Source organism: Oncorhynchus clarkii, chromosome 16 (assembly GCF_045791955.1).
Source record: "Oncorhynchus clarkii lewisi isolate Uvic-CL-2024 chromosome 16, UVic_Ocla_1.0, whole genome shotgun sequence".
In the NCBI taxonomy this organism is placed as follows: domain Eukaryota; kingdom Metazoa; phylum Chordata; class Actinopteri; order Salmoniformes; family Salmonidae; genus Oncorhynchus; species Oncorhynchus clarkii.
Window position 1 is genome coordinate 19,618,024 of NC_092162.1, and position 19,566 is coordinate 19,637,589.

Genomic DNA, 19,566 nt, shown 5'->3' on the forward strand with positions numbered 1-19,566 from the left:
TCCTAAAGTGTTCTAATCATTAGCATGCTGCGGTTTAGCAACATGGGAATTATAGACGCCATCACCATCAATGTGAGGCGTGGTTCGGGAACGTCGAATCTAATGCCGCCAACAACAACTAGAGTGTAGGATGAATGGCAGCGTTGTCCATTTCATAGGTTGTTCCTGCAGTTCCTTTTACATGTGTTGATGCATTGTTTCTAAGCGATTTTCATTGAGCCCCCTCTATAATGTATAGTGTGTGTGTTTGCTGAAGTGGTTAGAGACACGTTTCCTTCTTCACCATTCTCCAGCCGGCCGGCTCATCTCTCTGTCCTGCCCTTCTCACTTCCTTTGACAGACAGTTGCTCAGGGTGAAGTGGCCATCCCCGTCACTCACTGGCTCCTTGGGGATCACTTTCCCACCATGCTCAATCCTCGGTTCCCCATCCTCTTTACACAGCAGCTATTCAATGGGTATGCTTCCTGTTTGCCTTCTGGGTACTGAGACATGGACAGACCCTATTGATCTGCATGCATCAAACATACCTCCAACATACTGTCATTCAGTGGTACTAACACAAACACTGGTTGAAAACACTAGAACCTATCTATCATGTTTGCCATGTAAATTTATGTGAGTGATGTGTCTGTGCTTTTTTTCATGTCTGTAATTCTTAAAGCATCATGAGCTTTCCAGAAGCGGCCCTTCTGTGTTAGTTTGCCTGCTACTAGTCTAAAATTAAAGCTGTCCCTGTGGCATCATGGGATGTTTTATTGAGCTCCGTCTGTCCATTTGAGTCTACAGATTCACATCTACAGTATGTGGAGCTCACCGCCTTCATTTTCAATTCCGACCTCAAAACTGCCAATAGGGCAGTGGGGAATCCCAACTTCATCCACCATCGTAAAGACGTTTTTTTTGGGAAAAGATCCAACTCTGCATGATGGCAGGCCCTGTAGCCAGACTACGCCTCATAGTGAAACCAGCAAAAAGCATATGGAGGGATTTCCCAGCCAAATGCTCGTGAAAGGACAGTATTATTAAACTGGGCAACTTGCTGTTAGTTTCACTGGAGAAAACAATGGGACTATGACCATTAAAAAAACGAAGCACAAAGCTTTTGACCATGCTCAATACTAAACTGCCTGTCCTCTCTCTCCTGCAATGAACCTGCAAATATTCATAGAGTTTATATATAGGCCGTCTTTCATCAGCTCTATTCCCCCATGTATTCTCGACAGCAAAATGTAAAATGTGGACCAGCACTCATTCACCTAGGCTATGTGAGAAGCCAATGTCACCAATGAGTTATTGCTTCTATCGCATATGCCTGCGCTACTGTTAATACCAAATGCTTTACATTTTACGAGTTCATTTATTTTCTCGCAGTTCGAGAAGTGTGTCGATTTGAGTGTTGTCAGTCAATGTGTTAATTAGCCATTTGTTTAACCCTTTTACGTCCCTCTCTCCTCCACAGCATGTTTTTGGGGGTGAAGACAATGTCGCACGGGACAGCCATGTCACGTTGCCACGACAGCAATGTCACCTGGCCCTCTCTGCAGTGATCCTGCACAGCGAAGGATGCTGGGGAATAGCAAACACTATTATCCCGGGGAGGATGACAAGTATGGGGAGGATGAGGAAGAGGAAGAGGAGCAGGGACGAGAGAACAGAAAGGGGGAGAGTAGAGAGAAGGAGAATGGAGGGATAGAAGGGCTCGAGGAGATGGAGATAAAGGGAGGCAGACAATCACGCGAAGGTAAATGGGAGGGAGGTAAACCCTCGGCCATTGTGGTTGGAAGACAGAGAGGAGACCGGACACTGAGGCCAGCGAATCCAAGAAATAGAGGCATCCCCTATACATCCAATCAGGCCCCCCAAAAGCAGCAACACCATCTCATCCCAGCCAATCAGCAGCAGTATCACCCGGCCCCGTCCACTCAGACCCAGAAGAGACGCGCTCACATGGAGCGGAGTATGACCACAGTGGCGCCCATAGAGGACACTCACCTGACCATGATGGTGTTCCGCATTGGAATCCCTGACATCAAACAGACAGTAGGTGCATGTTTCATGGTACTGCTAAGTACAATTATGTCAAGCTGTTATTATATTCTTCTCACATTACTATCATTGGATACAGACAGTGTAACAGCCAAGCCCAGGCCAGAGATCAATCCTGAGGGGAACCATACTACATTCAGAACAACCATCTCTCTCACATGGGTTATGAATCTATGAAGAACAGAGACTTGACTCAGGTTAGGCTACATGCAAGTGCTAAACACGGCTCACTTAATAATCCAAAGTAATTGACAGTGTTCTCACTTCTCAATGAAGTTAGCAATGATTTGAAGCGATAGATGCTTTCTCAGTACTGCATGGATAGGTGTGATTGTGGGTGAGAGTTGGCCAACCCCCTTGCTCCATACTGCAGCGGCATTTCAGGTGAGAATGAGTACCCTTTGTTAACCCCTCCCCCGTTATGACTCTTCTCCGTACTCCAATTCCCAGAGCATTCCCAACTGTTCTACATGTCAGCTGATCTGCCCTCAATATAACAGTAATTGCTAATTATCTAATAGAGTTTTAATGAGTTTGAGGAGGGTGTGAACACAAAAGAGGGCATTTGGTGTCTTGGTCTTAAAGCACCGTCACCCACGGGGCATCCTAGACTACCCACTACCCACCCCAACAAACAACTTAAAGTACCTCGCACAGGAAATAGAATTGTTCAAAATTAGATGGAGAGAATGAGGAAATGAAGTTGAGTGGAGGCTGAAAGAGAAGGAGAGAGAAAGAGAGAGAGAGAGAGAGAGAAAGAGAAGGAGAGAGAGAGAGAAGCACAGGATGTTAGAGAGGGAGACAAAAAGAGGCATGAATAGGTCAAAAGAGGGGGATCAAGGTCACAAGCAACATACTTGGGATGAGAATTCCCAGGGACCTCACGTTACGATATTATCACCATACTTTGGTGCCGATATGACATGTATTGCAATTCGGTAGTGCGATTTTATTGCGATTCGATGTTCCAAACATATTGCTCACCATATGTCTGCTGCAGGGGGACAAGAGTGAGCCCATGAGAACATTTGTTTTGATCAGTCATGGAAATAAAGGTGCTGAAAACAAATTGTCTCACGACTTAAAAAGAAGATGGAGAACAAGCTATGAAGGAAAAATACTGGAGTTTTGGTGCAGGTACAGCCGACTAGCGCAAAAAATATTATTGCGATATTGTCAACAATAATATTGTGATATATCACCAAAAATAATATCCCAATATGTAACTGTATAATTTTTTTTCCCCCAACACTACAACACACATCTCTGTACATTGATAAATCTCTCAGTAGTTAATGTCTGAACAATGATATACGGTGGGGCAAAAAAAGTATTTAGTCAGCCAACAATTGTGCAAGTTCTCCCACTTAAAAAGATGAGAGAGGCCTGTAATTGTCATCATAGAAAATCCAGAAAATCACATTGTAGGATTTTTTATGAATTTATTTGCAAATTATGGTTGACAATAAGTATTTGTTCACCTACAAACAAGCAAGATTTCAGGCTCTCACAGACCTGTAACTTCTTCTTTAAGAGGCTCCTCTGTCCTCCACTCGTCACCTGTATTAATGGCACCTGTTTGAACTTGTTATCAGTATAAAAGACACCTGTCCACAACCTCAAACAGTCACACTCCAAACTCCACTATGGCCAAGACCAAAGAGCTGTCAAAGGACACCAGAAACAAAATTGTAGACCTGCACCAGGCTGGGAAGACTGAATCTGCAATAGGTAAGCAGCTTGGTTTGAAGAAATCAACTGTGGGAGCAATTATTAGGAAATGGAAGACATAGAAGGTCACTGATAATCTCCCTCGATCTGGGGCTCCACGCAAGATCTCACCCCGTGGGGTCAAAATGATCACAAGAACGGTGAGCAAAAATCCCAGAACCACACGGGGGGACCTAGTGAATGACCTGCAGAGAGCTGGGACCAAAGTAACAAAGCCTACCATCAGTAACACACTATGCCGCCAGGGACTCAAATCCTGCAGTGCCAGACGTGTCCCCCTGCTTAAGCCAGTACATGTCCAGGCCCGTCTGAAGTTTGCTAGAGAGCATTTGGATGATCCAGAAGAAGATTGGGAGAATGTCATATGGTCAGATGAAACCAAAATATAACTTTTTGGTAAAAACTCAACTCGTCGTGTTTGGAGGACAAAGAATGCTGAGTTGCATCCAAAGAACACCATACCTACTGTGAAGCATGGGGGTGGAAACATCATGCTTTGGGGCTGTTTTTCTGCAAAGGGACCAGGACGACTGATCCGTTGAAAGGAAAGAATGAATGGGGCCATGTATCGTGAGATTTTGAGTGAAAACCTCCTTCCATCAGCAAGGGCATTGAAGATGAAACGTGGCTGGGTCTTTCAGCATGACAATGATCCCAAACACACCGCCCAGGCAACAAAAAAGTGGCTTCGTAAGAAGCATTTCAAGGTCCTGGAGTGACCTAGCCAGTCTCCAGATCTCAACCCCATAGAAAATCTTTGGAGGGAGTTGAAAGTCCGTGTTGTCCAGCAACAGCCCCAAAACATCACTGCTCTAGAGGAGATCTGCATGGAGGAATGGGCCAAAATACCAGCAACAGTGTGTGAAAACCTTGTGAAGACTTACAGAAAACGTTTGACCTCTGTCATTGCCAACAAAGGGTATATAACAGTATTGAGATAAACTTTTGTTATTGACCAAATGCTTATTTTCCACCATAATTTTCAAATAAATTCATTACAGGCCTCTCTCATCTTTTTAAGTGGGAGAACTTGCACAATTGGTGGCTGACTAAATACTTTTTTGCCCCACTGTATTTAATGCAATGAGGATAGCTGCTGAGAGCTTCCCAGAAGAGCCCTGTCAGAAACAACAGAATGATAGGGTGGAAGTGTCACACATATATAAAGTGCATTCAGAAAGTATTCAGACCCCTTCACTTTTTCCACATTTTGTTACGTTACAGCCTTATTCTAAAATGTATTAAATTGTTTTTTCCCCCTCATTAATCTACACACAATACCACAAAACAGGTTTTTAGAAATGTTTGCACATTTTTAACAAATCTGAAACTTAAATATCACATTTACATAAGTATTCAGACCTTTTACTCAGTACTTTGGTGAAGCACCTTTGGCAGCGATTACAGCCTCGATTCTTCTTGGGTATGACGCTACAAGCTTGCCAGACCTGTATTTGGGGAGTTTCTCCCATTCTTCTCTGCAGAATCTCTCAAGCTCTGTCCCCACACCATGACTGACCCATCGCCAAACCGTTCATGCTGGAGGATGTTACAGGCAGCAGAATGTTCTCCACGGCGTCTCCAGACTCTGTCACGTCTGTCACATGTGCTCATTGTGAACCTGCTTTCATCTGTGAAGAGCACAGGGTGCCAGTGGCGAATTTGCCAATCTTCTCTGGCAAATGCCAAACGTCCTGCACGGTGTTGGGCTGTAAGCACAACCCCCACCTGTGGACGTCGGGCCCTCATACCACCCTCACGGAGTCTGTTTCTGACCGTTTGAGCAGACACATGCACATTTGTGGCCTGCTGGAGGTCATTTTGCAGGGCTCTGGCAGTGCTCCTCCTGCTCCTCCTTGCACAAAGGCGGAGGTAGTGGTCCTGCTGCTGGGTTGTGGCCCTCCTACGGTCTCCTCCACGTCTCCTGATGTACTGGCCTGTCTCCTGGTAGCGCCTCCATGCTCTGGACACTACACTGACAGACACAGCAAACCTTCTTGCCACAGCTCGCATTGATGTGCCATCCTGGATGAGCTGCACTACCTGAGCCACTTGTGTGGGTTGTAGACTCTGTCTCATGCTACCACTAGAGTGAAAGCACCACCAGCATTCAAAAGTGACCAAAACATCAGCCAGGAAGCATAGGAACTGAGAAGTGGTCTGTGGTCACCACCTGCAGAACCACTCCTTTATTGGGGGTGTCTTGCTAATTGCCTATAATTTCCACATTTGTCTATTCCATTTGCACAACAGCATGTGAAATGTATTGTCAATCAGTGTTGCTTCCTAAGTGGACAGTTTGATTTCACAGAAGTGTGATTGACTTGGAGTTACATTGTGTTGTTTAAGTGTTCCCTTTATTTTTTGTAGCAGTGTATAAAATATATGTTGATTTGTTTAACACTTTTTTGGTTACTACGTGATTCCATATGTGTTATTTCATAGTTTTGATGTCTTCACTATTATTGTACGATGTAGAAAATAGTAAAAATGAAGAAAAACCCTTGAGTAGGGTGTGTCCAAACTTTTGACTGGTAGTCTATATCTACTAGACTAGATACAGGACAGACACTTCAAAACCTTATTCCTGGTGATTAATTGTTTGTCTTTTTTTGCCATTAATGAATGTGTTATTCAATGCACCCCCCCACCCCCCCTTCCCCCTTTCCCGTCCCCCATTAAGAGGGTACACACTGTCTTTGCACAGTGAGTGAGTCCATGCAACTTATTATGTGACTTGTTAAGCATATTTTTACTCCTGAAATTATGTAAGCTTGCCATTACAATGGGGTTGAATACTTATTGACATTTCAGCTTTTAATTTTGAATTAATTTGTAAACATTTTGAATAACAGTAATTCCACTTTGACATTATTGTGTGTAAACCAGTGACAAACAATTTATATTTAATAAATGTTAAATCCAGGCTGTAACACAGCAAAATGTGGAAAAAGTCAAGGGGTGTGAATACTTTCTGAAGTTCCGCTCTCTCCCAGGAATCACACACAAACACACACACACCATACATCTTGCATACACACGTCTCTCTCACACACAGACACACAGACACACATACTCGGGTATTTCCTCCAAGGGACGGCATTGCTATGGCAACGGGTACATTGCTCCTCTAATGATCTCGCCATGTGCTGTTGGCTACAGTATCAAACGGATAGACAGAAGGGGAGAAAACTATAGAAAATGTTGTCCCCCCCCAAAAAAAAATAAAACAATAATGTGGAAATATACTCCACAAACATCAGCCTAAAACCAAATTAATGCAAAGTTACCAGATGCATATTAAAACATCAAAGACATTGTCCATTGTGACCAGAAAGCCTCTAATGTATCAAACACAGACATACGTGGGGGGAACGCGCTTTATCCTCTAAAGAAGTCTATGAAGAAAATCTCTGTCTTCCATTGATTGCAATGCAGGTCTAAGGTTATGGCTAAGGCAGATAATTGGTTTAGTTGACAGAGTGAGTGTTGTACTCTGGGTCCTAGTAATTATTGGCTCTCATTGTGTGTCTTGAGTCTTGTTAATAGACACAGTTAATAGACATGGCGACTGATTAATAATTTACACACCTTTCATTTGTATACAAATGAGTCAGATTGGTGATAGCGAATCGGTGGCTTGGCAGCGAATGAGCACATTTGATGCTCAGTAGTTAGTGTGCTAGATCAGTTAGATTATTTGTTCATTTCAAGTAGAGTAAACATGATAATTGTCAGTTTTCAATGGGACCAGTAAAAGGCCATTGATAGAAAGGTGAAACCAATTTCCATAAAGTACTTTCTACCTCTACTTTTGAAACAAACTCTTGTCAATCACATGCCGTTAATACAGCCTTGTTGCTAAAATGTCACCATGTTATGAATAATTAACTGCCATGATGCTTTAGATTTGGATCACAAATTGTATGCCAAGCTAATTATACACCTTCCAGTCAAATCAAATGGCATTTAAAATGTAGAACTCACCTTTGCCCCAATCCTTGCTTCCATTCAAAACTCACGCATGCACGCACACACATGCACACACACACATGCACACCAGCTTGAAAATAATGCACTCGTGATTTTCATACCTATTAACTGTCCACTGTGCTCTCTCGTCTCTCATCTCCTCCCTCTGTCAGAGGTGTCTGCAGTTTGACCCTGACTTCACGGTGTGGAGTGCCAAGCAGCAGGTCGTCTGTTCGCTGAGCGAGCCACTGTGGGACATCTACAACTATGGCCTCTTCCAGCCCGCCGGAGAGGGACGAGACGCCATGTTCCTGGAGGAGGAGCGCTGCCTCCGAGACTACCCACAGTCCTTTGAGAAAGGGGTGCCTTACCTGGAGGTATTTTGATGGGAGACACTGGATGTTAGAGAGTGATGCAATAATAATACACTACCGTTCCAAAGTTTGGGGTCACTTACAAATGTACTTGTTTTTGAAAGAAAAGCAACTTTTTTTGTCCATTAAAATAACATCAAATTGATCTGAAATACAGTGTAGACATTGTTAATGTTGTAAATGACTATTGTAGCTGGAAATGGCTGATTTGTTTAATGGAATATCTACATAGGCGTACAGAGGCCCATTGTCAGCAACCATCACTCCTGTGTTCCAATGGCACGTTGTGTTAGCTAATCCAAGTTTATCATTTTAAAAGGCTAATTTATCATTAGAAAACCCTTTTGCAATTATGTTAGCACAGTTGAAAACTGTTGTTCTGAATTAAAGAAGTAATAAAACTGGCCATCTTTAGACTAATTGAGTATCTGGAGCATCAGAATGTGTGGTTCGATTACAGGCTCAAAATGGGCAGAAACAAAGACCTTTCTTCTGAAACTCGTCAGTTTATTCTTGTTCTGAAAAATGAAGGCTATTCCATGCGAGAAATTGCCAAGAAACTGAAGATCTCGTACAATGCTGTGTACTACTCCCTTCACATAACAGTGCAAACTGGCCCTAACCAGAATAGAAAGACGAGTGGGAGGCCCCGGTGCACAACTGCGCAAGAGGACAAATACATTAGAGTGTCTAGTTTGAGAAATGCATCCCGGAGTCGCCTCTTCACTGTTGACGTTGAGACTGGTGTTTTGCGGGTACTATGTGTGCTAACTGTGCTAGGAGCTGGCTAACATAATTGCAAAAGGGTTTTCTAATGATCAATTACTCTTTCAAAAATAATAAACTTGGATTTGCTAACGTGCAATTGGAACACAGGAGTGATGGTTGCTGATAATGGGCCTCTACAGTATGTAAAGTTGAAGTTGGAAGTTTACATACACTTAGGTTGGAGTCATTAAACTCATTTTTCAACCACTCCACAAATTTCTTGTTAACAAACTGTAGTTTTGGCAAGTCGGTTAGGACATCTAATTTGTGCGTTTGACACAAGTAATTTTTCCAACCATTGTTTACAGACAGATTACAAACCTGACTCAGTTACATCTGCTCTATCAGGAGGAATGGGCCAAAATTCCCCCAACTTATTGTGGGAAGCTTGTGGAAGGCTACCCAAAACGTTTGACCCAAGTGAAACAATTTAAAGGCAATGCTACCCAATACTAATTGAGTGTATGTAAACTTCTGACCCACTGGGAATGTGATGAAAGAAATAAAAGCTGAAATAAATAATTCTCTCCTATTATTCTGACATTTCACATTCTTAAAATAAAGTAGTGATCCTAACTGACCTAAGACAGCTACAATAGTCATTTACAACATTAACAATGTCTACACTGTATTTCTGATCAATTTGATGTTATTTTAATGGACAAAAAAAATTGCTTTTCTTTCAAAAACAAAGACATTTCTAAGTGACCCCAAACTTTTGAACGGTAGTGTATTTGTATCCTATTTAGCTTGAGACTTTTCGGGGAGTGCATTTAAAAACTCACTAAGACTAATGGGCTGCCCCCAAGTCAGATTTTCATTGCATTTTCTTTAACTGACTTGATATGAATGGGTTTGACCTCAACCTTAACCACAACCAGCTTGTAGGTCAAAACAGATTTGGATCAATGTATTTATATACATTTGCTTTTTAGTGTGTTTGCAGTGCTTCGATTTTTCACTGCGGAGCTTCACTTACTGTGAAACCAATACACAGTACAGTGATACCCATGCACTGGTATTATGATGCCCTCTGGTGGTATGTCTGTTGTGGATGTTTATGACCTGGGTGGGGTTCCAAATATGTAAGAGGTCAGGGCTAGAGTTGGTTCCAGAAGGACTACAGTGTTTAGATTAGGCAAGGTTGAAGCCAGGGGTATGAAAATAACGTGTTTTCATCCTTCAGATTGCTTTAAAGATTTGATTCTACTGCAAATGTTTTCTGTTCCACAGTTTAGGTACAAGACCAGGGTATACAAACAAACAAACCTGGATGAAAAACTACTTACTAAACTGCACACCAAGGTACTTCCTATGTCCCTTGTTGTAGGTGAAAGATATTTGTACAGCTATGGAAATGAAAGTTTATGGCAGACCAATGTTTTTAATGTCCAGTGAACATCTTCCATTGCAGGCGAGTCTGAAAAAGTTCATGGACTACATTGTGAGTGGATCATTAGATAAGATATCAAAGGTCCTGGACAAAGGTCTCGACCCAAACTACCATGACCCTGACAATGGAGGTGAGTTGAAAACTAGCTTGATAGGGTTATCACTGCATGACTCTGACACTGTTTTCAGTCAAATCTCAAATGTTCATTACCGATATTAACAACCCCCATAATCTCAAACTCTTTCCCTGCTCCCTCCCTCTCTTCTTGATCCTCCATTTCCCCCTCCCTCCTTTCTCTCTCTCCCTCCTCTTCAGAGTCTCCCCTGTCTGTGGCGGTGCAATCTGGTATGACAGTGGAGGGGATCAGGACGCTCGTTCAAGGTGGGGCCCATGTCGACTTCAGAACCAGAGATGGACTGACAGCTGTACACAAGGCTGTCAAGGCACACAATCATGTTGCGCTGCTGGTAACTAGGACTCCACACACACACACACACACACACACACACACACACACACACACACACACATGGGGCGGCAGGGTAGCCTAGTGGTTAGAGCGTTGGACTAGTAACCGGAAGGTTCATACCCCCGAACTGACAAGGTACAAATCTGTCGCTCTGCCCCTGAACAGGCAGTTAACCCACTGTTCCTAGGCCATCATTATAAATAGGAATTTGTTCTTAACTGACTTGCCTAGTTAAATAAAGGTAAAATAAAAAACACACACACATAAGCATGTATTTTCTCCATCCTTGCCAGGCTCTACTGTCCCTGGGAGCGTCTCCTGATTACAAAGACAGATGTTGCCTGACCCCGCTGTACCACTCAGTGCTGATAGGTGGCGACACCTCCTGCTGCGAGACCCTACTCTACTACAGGGCCAGACTGGGAGTGAGAGATGAAAACGGCTGGGAGGAGTCTCACCAGGTATCCATCCGTCTGGCTGTAAAGCAAAAAAAAGAATCACCTCCATCCGTATGATCGTCACAAACAATGTCTCAGACAGCACTGGCCCTATTTTGACTCAAATTGGCTGAGGGACGTGTCTTGCCATAGAGATCTGATATCTACAAAACTACACTGACTGGACCAAGGCGGTAGCTACAGTAATGAACTGAAATGTGTTTTGTCACACGCAATAACTGTTTTTTTTGTGGAAGGTGACATGTATACTGTTGTTTTTATGTCTATTCATATTTTTCTCTTCTGTGTATTATCATACGTTGGTATAGTACATTAGGTTTTTACTTTCCTTTCAGTCTCTTGTCCTGTCCATGTCTTAAACATTTCATCCCTCTTTTTCTACTCTCCATTCTCCTCCATTGAGAAACACTCTCACTCATCTCTTTCCATTCATTCCCTTTCCTCCGCTCTTCCTTTATCTCCACAGCTCAGGGATGAAGAGGAATTTGGAATGCAAGAAATACACAAGGTACTCATCATGTAATCCATTAATACTTCGATTTAAGTCATGAACACTTAGGGTCATGACCTTACATAACCTTCCATGGTCTCAAAGTGGTTAAGAAAAAATATTATAGAAAGAAAGAAAGAAAGGGGAGATTGGTCATTTCTTCCTGAAACAGTGATCCTTCCCAAGTGCCAAATCCTTACTCGTATCTCATGTAACTGTTGAGTCCAATGCGAATAGACATTAGATACCAATCCCGTGCTGACATCTTCTATCTCTGCATCTTTTTCTGTGCTGTGCTGTTCACCAGTGTGGTGTCATGCTATTTTACTTTTGTTCATATTAGTGTGTAGTGTCCTGTGGTACTTCTTTTAATTTGGTTTCTTGTGTTATTTCAAGTGCAAAAAAGAAAGAGCAAATCTTTAAGCAGAAGGGGAAGTCAAAGGCGTATTTATATCATTTTATTCATCAACTCTATATCTTTCTATTCTGTTTATCTTTCACGTTGTCACAAATGTTGCTACATACAGTATATTTCATTTATTTGAAATTGATTGTGACGTGATGATCCTTCTACAACCCCTTAGATTTTATATTGCTAATAATTGTCATATTTAGATACTTTCTTTATACACCCTCCCCCAAGGCCTGCCAGAATGGTTTTGCCCAGCACCTGGAGCACCTTCTGTTCTATGGGGCAGATACCACTTCTCAGAATGCCTCAGGGAACACTGCACTTCACATTTGTGCTCTGTATAATAAGGTAAGTACCATTTAAAATGTGCAATAAAGAGTGTGTGTTTCCATTCAAAGTTGAACTTAAAGAAACTGGTATGTGAGTTCCAAAACTACTGTATGATATTTTAGTCCTGAATCAAGTTAAGGTCCAATGCAGCCATTTTTATCGAAATATCAAATAATTTCTGGATAACAATGAAGTACCTTTACAATTAAAATGGTAAAAAAATGAACAAATAGTTTTTTTTAGCAAAGAGCAATTTCTCAAGCAAGTATGTTGCTAGGACTGTCTGGGAGTGGTTTGAGTGGGGAGGGGAAAACATTACATTTGCTGTTATTGGTAGAGAGGCTTGTAAATCTCTTTCTTATTGGTCTAATTAAGTAATATAACAAAACTCCCTCTCACCAAAACAGGGTGAAATTTAAGGTAGCCTTTAAAAACATCTCTTAAACTAAAAGGGCATTGTCATAATTTTCACAATATCACATAATTATTCCAACCTCAAAGTGTGGAAATAGAAATAAAACACAGGAAATTACATTTTTGACTGCACTGGGCCTTAAAACAGCGACTTTCTTTCTGGCCTATCAGGAAAGCTGTGTTCGTGTTCTGCTCTACAGAGGTGCCAATAAGGAAATGAAGAACAAGCATGGACAAACCCCCTTTCAGGTATCAATAACAACTTCATGTTTTCAGTTTTTATATATATATACTGCCGACTTCGCCAAATGTAATCAGGATTGTTATAGGTACTAGGCTGTACTAGACGACCAGTTTTGATAGCCTTTAGCCGTACCCTCATCCTACTCCTCCTCTGTTCCTCGGGTGATGTAGAGGTTAACCCAGGCCCTGTGTGTCACCAGGTGCTCTCATTTGTTTACTTCTTTAAGCGTAAAAGCCTTGGTTTCATGCATGTTAACATCAAAAGCCTCCTCCCTAAGTTTCTTTTACTCACTGCTTTAGCACACTCCGCCAACCCTGATGTTCTTGCCGTGTCTGAATCCTGGTTTAGGAAGGCCACCAAATATTCTGAGATTTCCATCCCCAACTACAACAATTTCCGTCAAGATAGAACTGCCAAAGGGGGAGGAGTTGCAATCTACTGCAGAGATAGCCTGCAAAGTTCTGTCATACCTTCCAGATCTATGCCCAAACATTTTGAGCTTCTAATTTTAAAAATGAATCTCTCCAGAATTAAGTCTCTCACTGTTGCCACCTGTTATAGACCCCCCTCAGCTCACAGCTGTGCCCTGGACACCATATGTGAATTGATTGCCCCCCATCTATCTTCAAAGTTCGTTCTGTTAGGTAACCTAAACTGGGATATGCTTAACACCCCGGCAGTCCTACAGTCTAAGCTAGATGCCCTCAATCTCACACAAATTATCAAGGAACCCACCAGGTACAACCCTAAATCTGTGAACATGGGCACCCTGATAGATATTATCCTGAACAACTTGCCCTCCAAATACACCTCTGCTCTTTCAATCAGGATCTCAGCGATCACTGCCTCATTGCCTGCATCCGCTATGGGTCCGCGGTCAAACAACCACCCCTCATCACTGTCAAACACTCCCTAAAACACGTCTGCGATGAGCAAACCTTTCTTATTGACCTGGCCCGGGTATCCTGGAAGGATATTGACCTCATCCCATCAGTAGAGGATGCCTGGTCATCCATTAAAAGTAATTTCCTCACCATCTTAAATAAGCAAGTCCCTTTCAAAAAATGTAGAACTAAGAATAAATATATAGCCCTTGGTTCTCTCCACTGCCCTCGACCAGCACAAAGAAATCCTGTGGCTGCTTGCACTAGCATCGAATAGTCCCCGTGATATGCAACTTTCAAGGAAAGTCAGGACAGAACAGAAATTTGCATCCTGTAGCTCTAACTCCAAAAAGTTTTGGGACACGGTAAAGTCCATGGAGAATAAGAGCATCTCCTCCCAGCTGCCCACTGCACTGAGGCTAGGAAACACTGTCACCACCAATAAATCCACGATAATTGAGAATTTCAATAAGCATTTCTCTACGGCTGGCCATGCTTTCCTGCTGGCTACCCCGACCCCGGCCAACCGCTCTGCACCCGCCGCAGCTAGTTGCCCAAGCCTCCCCAGCTTCTCCTTCACCCCAATCCAGATAGCAGATGTTCTAAAAGAGTTGCAAAACCTGGACCCATACAAATCAGCTGGGCTAGACAATCTGGACCATCTCTTTCTAAAATTATCCGCCGCCATTGTTGCAACCCCTATTACCAGTCTGTTCAACCTCTCTTTCTTATCGTCTGAGATTCCTAAAGATTGGAAAGCTACCGCAGTTATCTCCCTACACTCTAGACCCAAACTGTTACAGACCTATATCCATCCTGCCCTGCCTTTCTAAAGTCTTCGAAAGCCAAGTTAACAAACAGATCACTGACCATTTCGAATCCCACCGTACCTTCTCCGCTGTGCAATCCGGTTTCCGAGCTGTTCACGGGTGCACCTCAGCCACACTCAAGGTACTAAACGATATCATAACTGCCATCGCTAAAAGACAGTACTGTGCTGCCGTCTTCATCGACCTTGCCAAGGCTTTCGACCCTGTGAATCATCGTCTTCTTATCGGCAGACTCAACAGCTGCCTCGCCTTGTTCACCAACTACTTCTCAGATAGAGTTCAATGTGTCAAATCCTGTTGTCCGGACCTCTGGCAGTCTCTATGGGGGTACCACAGGGTTCAATTCTTGGGCTTACTCTTTTCTCTGTATATATCAACGATGTCGTTCTTGCTGCAGGGGATTCCTTGATCCACCTCTACGCAGGTGACACCATTCTGTAAACATCTGGCACTTCTTTGGACACTGTTTTAACAAACCTCCAAACGAGCTTCAATGCCATACAATACTCCTTCCATGGCCTCCAACTGCTCTTAAACGCTAGTAAAACTAAACGCATGCTTTTCAACTGATCGCTGCCCGCACCTGCCCGCCCGTCCAGCGTCACTACTCTGGACGGTTCTGACTTAGAATATGTGGACAACTACAAATACCTAGGTGTCTGGCTAGACTGTAAACTCTCCTTCCAGACTCATATTAAACATCTCCAATCCAAAAATAAATCTAGAATCGGCTTCCTATTTCGAAAAAAAAAGCCTCCTTCACTCACGCTGCCAAACATACCCTCGTAAAACTGACACTTCTCCCGATCCTCGACTTCGGCGATGTAATTTACAAAATAGCCTCCAACACTCTACTCAGCAAACTGAACGCAGTCTATCACAGTGCCATCTGTTTTGTCACCAAAGCCCAAAATACCACCCACCACTGTGAACTGTATGCTCTCGTCGGCTGGCCCTCGCTACATATTCGTTGCCAGACCCACTGGCTCCAGGTCATCTATAAGTCTTTGCTAGGTAAAGCTCCGCCTTATTTCAGCTTACTGGTCACCATAACAACACCCACCCGTAGCACACGCTCCAGCAGGTACAGTGCCTTGCGAAAGTATTCGGCCCCCTTGAACTTTGCGACCTTTTGCCACATTTCAGGCTTCAAACATAAAGATATAAAACATTTTGCACGCCCAATTTTTCAGTTTTTGATTTGTTAAAAAAGTTTGAAATATCCAATAAATGTCGTTCCACTTCATGATTGTGTCCCACTTGTTGTTGATTCTTCACAAAAAAATACAGTTTTATATCTTTATGTTTGAAGCCTGAAATGTGGCAAAAGGTTGCAAAGTTCAAGGGGGCCGAATACTTTCGCAAGGCACGTTTAAACACAAGTATTTCTACTTGCACATCATCATCAGCACATCTATCACTCCAGTGTTAATTTGCTCAATTGTAATTACTTCGCTACTATGGCCTATTTATTGCCTTACCTCCTTACGCCATGTGCATATACTGTATATAGACTTTTTCTATTGTATTATTGACTGTATGTTTGTTTATTCCATGTGTAACTCTGTGTTGTTGTTTGTGTGGCACTGCTTTGCTTTATCTTGGCCAGGTCGCAGTTGTAAATGAGAACTTGTTCTCAACTGGCCTACCTGGTTAAATAAAGGTGAAATTAAAAAATAAAATAAATAGGTAAATAAACCATTGAGTTAATAATCAGTTACTTGTTTTAAATGTGTTATTTGCAAAGCATTTATCAAATTCTGTGTTTTTGTAGAATTGTTCCTGTACATGGAGCATGTATTGTGTTGCACAGTTGCATGTAATTGTGTGTCTACATGTGTTTGTGTTTTGAAGGTAGCAGTAATGTCAGGCCATTTTGAAATCGGGGAAATCATCAAAAACCACAGAGATGCAGATGTAGGTAAGTTTTGGTCCTCCACTTGGGTTATCTTCAGATTCGGGAGTGATTGATAGTGTGTTTTGATGAATGAGTGTCTACTATATTTATTTTGTTCTGTCTGCTATAAAACACCTTTCAGTGCATCATTTGGTATGAATGTCCTGCTTCCTCAATCAACCTTTGACTCAAAATATATGTTGTCTTTTGTCATCTTATTAAGTTGTTTTATCACACTGGTAGATAGTATTTGTTCGCGGTGCATTGGATCAGAATAGAGGCTAATCCCTAGACATTTTGCAAACGATGTTGTTTCTGAAAGCACTGTGTTGGTTCAGAGGTGGCCTAAACTTGTTTCAACTGGCGTTAGCTGAATGACTGGGAGTCTATGGTAACCTCTTACTTTTTTTAACTAGGCAAGTCAGTTAAGAACAAATGTTTATTTACAATGACAGCCTACCAGGAAACAGTGGGTTAACTGCCTTGTTCAGAGGCAGAACGTCAGAATGTCTTTTTTAACTTGTCAGCTCGGGGATCGGTTACTGACCCAACGCTCTAACCACTAGGCTACCTGCCGCCCCAACAGCTAGCTGTTACCATAGACTATAGACTTCCAGTTATTGTGCTAGTTAACATTGGCCCGCAAAACTACCTCTAACTTCCTTCATACTGGATGCAGAGACATAAAAACGGTATCCATGAGTTCACCTGACTCTGGGGAAGTACATAAAGGGCTTCATTGCCAAAATCCAGAAGTATTCCTTTTACCTCAAGTGATCCTTTTGATGATTGCTTGCCCAGTTTCAGGGTTGTGTGTGTGGTGTTCAAGTCCATCCGTGTTGCTTATGTATTTGTCTTTTCATCCGAATCACTTGAGTCTGGTTGGTAATCGTTCACACTCTCACAATATTCCCTCCCTCTTTCTCTCCCCCTCTTGCACTAACCTCACTGCTCTCCCACCTACCTGTCACTCTCTTTTCTCAGTGCCCTTTCTGGAATTCCCAAAGTATGCTCCCAAAAGAGGAGAGAGTGCACGTGCAATCCCTCTCCTCATGGCTCACCCTCACCCCCACCCCCTTCTGCGTGCTAACAGTGATAACAGCATGACCCTGCCTGATACCATGGCCCTGCCCAACAAGGCTGCTAGATCCAATCCCATCCCTGGACAGGTACTGAGGGGCACAGTATGGAGATGCAGTGGGGAATTGTTTATTGGGGAGCTATGCTTTAAGATACTTTTAGTTAACGATTTGTGAGTTTGGGTTTGTGTAAGTGTCAACACAGTTACATCATTCAGCCTATGTATTTATATAATCAGTGTGTGTGTGTTTGTGTAATTGTTTGTTCCCCTCTCTCTCTAGGGTCGCAGGGCCTCTGTAGGTGTGAGGAGCTCCAGCAGTCCCAGGGCCCGTACCCGCTCCCCATCACGAGGAAGAGGAGGAGGAGGAGGACAGAGTGACACAGAGGAGAGGCATCACAGCAAACCACAGCGCGGCAGACAGGGGTGAGGACATAGTGGAGGGAGTGACCGTACATACAGTTGAAGTCGTTTTTCAACCACTCCACAAATTTCTTGTTGACAAACTATATTTGTGGCAAGTCGGTTAGGACATCTACTTTGTGCATGGCACAAGTAATTTTCCAACAAATGTTTACAGACAGATTATTTCACTTATAATTCACTGTATCACAATTCCAGTGGGTCATAAGTTTACATACAGTAAGTTGACTCTGCTTTAAACAGCTTGGAAAATTCCAGATAATTATGTCATGACTTTAGAATCTTCTGATAGGCTAATTGACATCATTTGTCTCAATTGGAGGTTTACCTGTGGATGTATTTCAAGGCCTACCTTCAAACTCAGTGCCTCTTTGCTTGACATCATGGGAAAATCAAAAGAAATCAACCAAGACCTCAGAAAAAAAACATCCTTGGGAGCAATTTCCAAATGCCTGAAGGTACCACGTTCATCTGTTCAAACAATAGTACGCAAGTATAAACACCATGGGACCACGCAGCCATCATACCGCTCAGGAAGGAGACACGTTCTGTCTCCTAGAGATTAATGTACTTTGGTGCGAAAAGTGCAAATCAATCCCAGAACAACAGCAAAGGACCTTTTGAAGATGCTGGAGGAAACAGGTACAAGAGTATCTATATCCACGTAAGATGAGTCCTATATCGACATAACCTGAAAGGCCGGTCAGCAAGGAAGAAGCCACTGCTCCAAAACCGCCATAAAAGAGCCAGACTACGGTTTGCAACTGCACATGGGGACAAAGATCATACTTTTTGGAGAAATGCCCTCTGGTCTGATGAAACAAAAATAGAACTGTTTGGCCATAATGACCATCGTTATGTTTGGAGGCAAAAGGGGGAGGCTTGCAAGCCGAAGAACACCATCCCAACCGTTAAGCAGATGGGTGGCAGCATCATGTTGTGGAGGTGCTTTGCTGCAGGAGGGACTGGTGCACTTCACAAAATACATGGCATTATGAGGAATGAAAATTATGTGAATATATTGAAGCAACATCTCAAGACATCTGTCAGGAAGTTAAAGCTTGGTCACAAATGGGTCTTCCAAATGGACAATGACCCCAAGCATACTTCCAAAGTTGTGGCGAAATGGTTTAAGGACAACAAAGTCAAGGTATTGGAGTGGCCATCACAAAGCGTGAAATGTGAAAATGCTAAATAAAATGCTAAAAATGTGAAAATGCTAAATATTGTGTTTTTACATCCTCGGTTGTCTTACCAACTTTGAAGCTTCAAAACGTTTTATTCTAATAGTGTAAACCACTGGCATGACTCCTAAGTCATTTAAATTCCCTCTCAGCTATTGGTGTCACCAG

The 19,566-nt window shown here is 42.7% G+C and overlaps 1 protein-coding gene across 1 annotated transcript in view; it reads left to right on the forward strand.

Moving 5' to 3' along the window:
- The first annotated feature begins 1,522 nt into the window (after positions 1-1,522).
- The window catches only part of LOC139368132 (SH3 and multiple ankyrin repeat domains protein 1-like), a 37,384-nt gene continuing 19,340 nt past the window's right edge, over positions 1,523-19,566 (forward strand). The window contains exons 1-12 of the mRNA XM_071106718.1: positions 1,523-2,041; positions 7,924-8,127; positions 10,126-10,197; positions 10,307-10,415; positions 10,601-10,752; positions 11,048-11,215; positions 11,679-11,720; positions 12,346-12,462; positions 13,030-13,107; positions 16,671-16,737; positions 17,698-17,882; positions 18,075-18,217. Coding sequence (XP_070962819.1) covers positions 1,523-2,041; positions 7,924-8,127; positions 10,126-10,197; positions 10,307-10,415; positions 10,601-10,752; positions 11,048-11,215; positions 11,679-11,720; positions 12,346-12,462; positions 13,030-13,107; positions 16,671-16,737; positions 17,698-17,882; positions 18,075-18,217 — 1,856 coding nt within the window. The remainder of the gene's footprint in view (positions 2,042-7,923; positions 8,128-10,125; positions 10,198-10,306; positions 10,416-10,600; positions 10,753-11,047; positions 11,216-11,678; positions 11,721-12,345; positions 12,463-13,029; positions 13,108-16,670; positions 16,738-17,697; positions 17,883-18,074; positions 18,218-19,566) is intronic.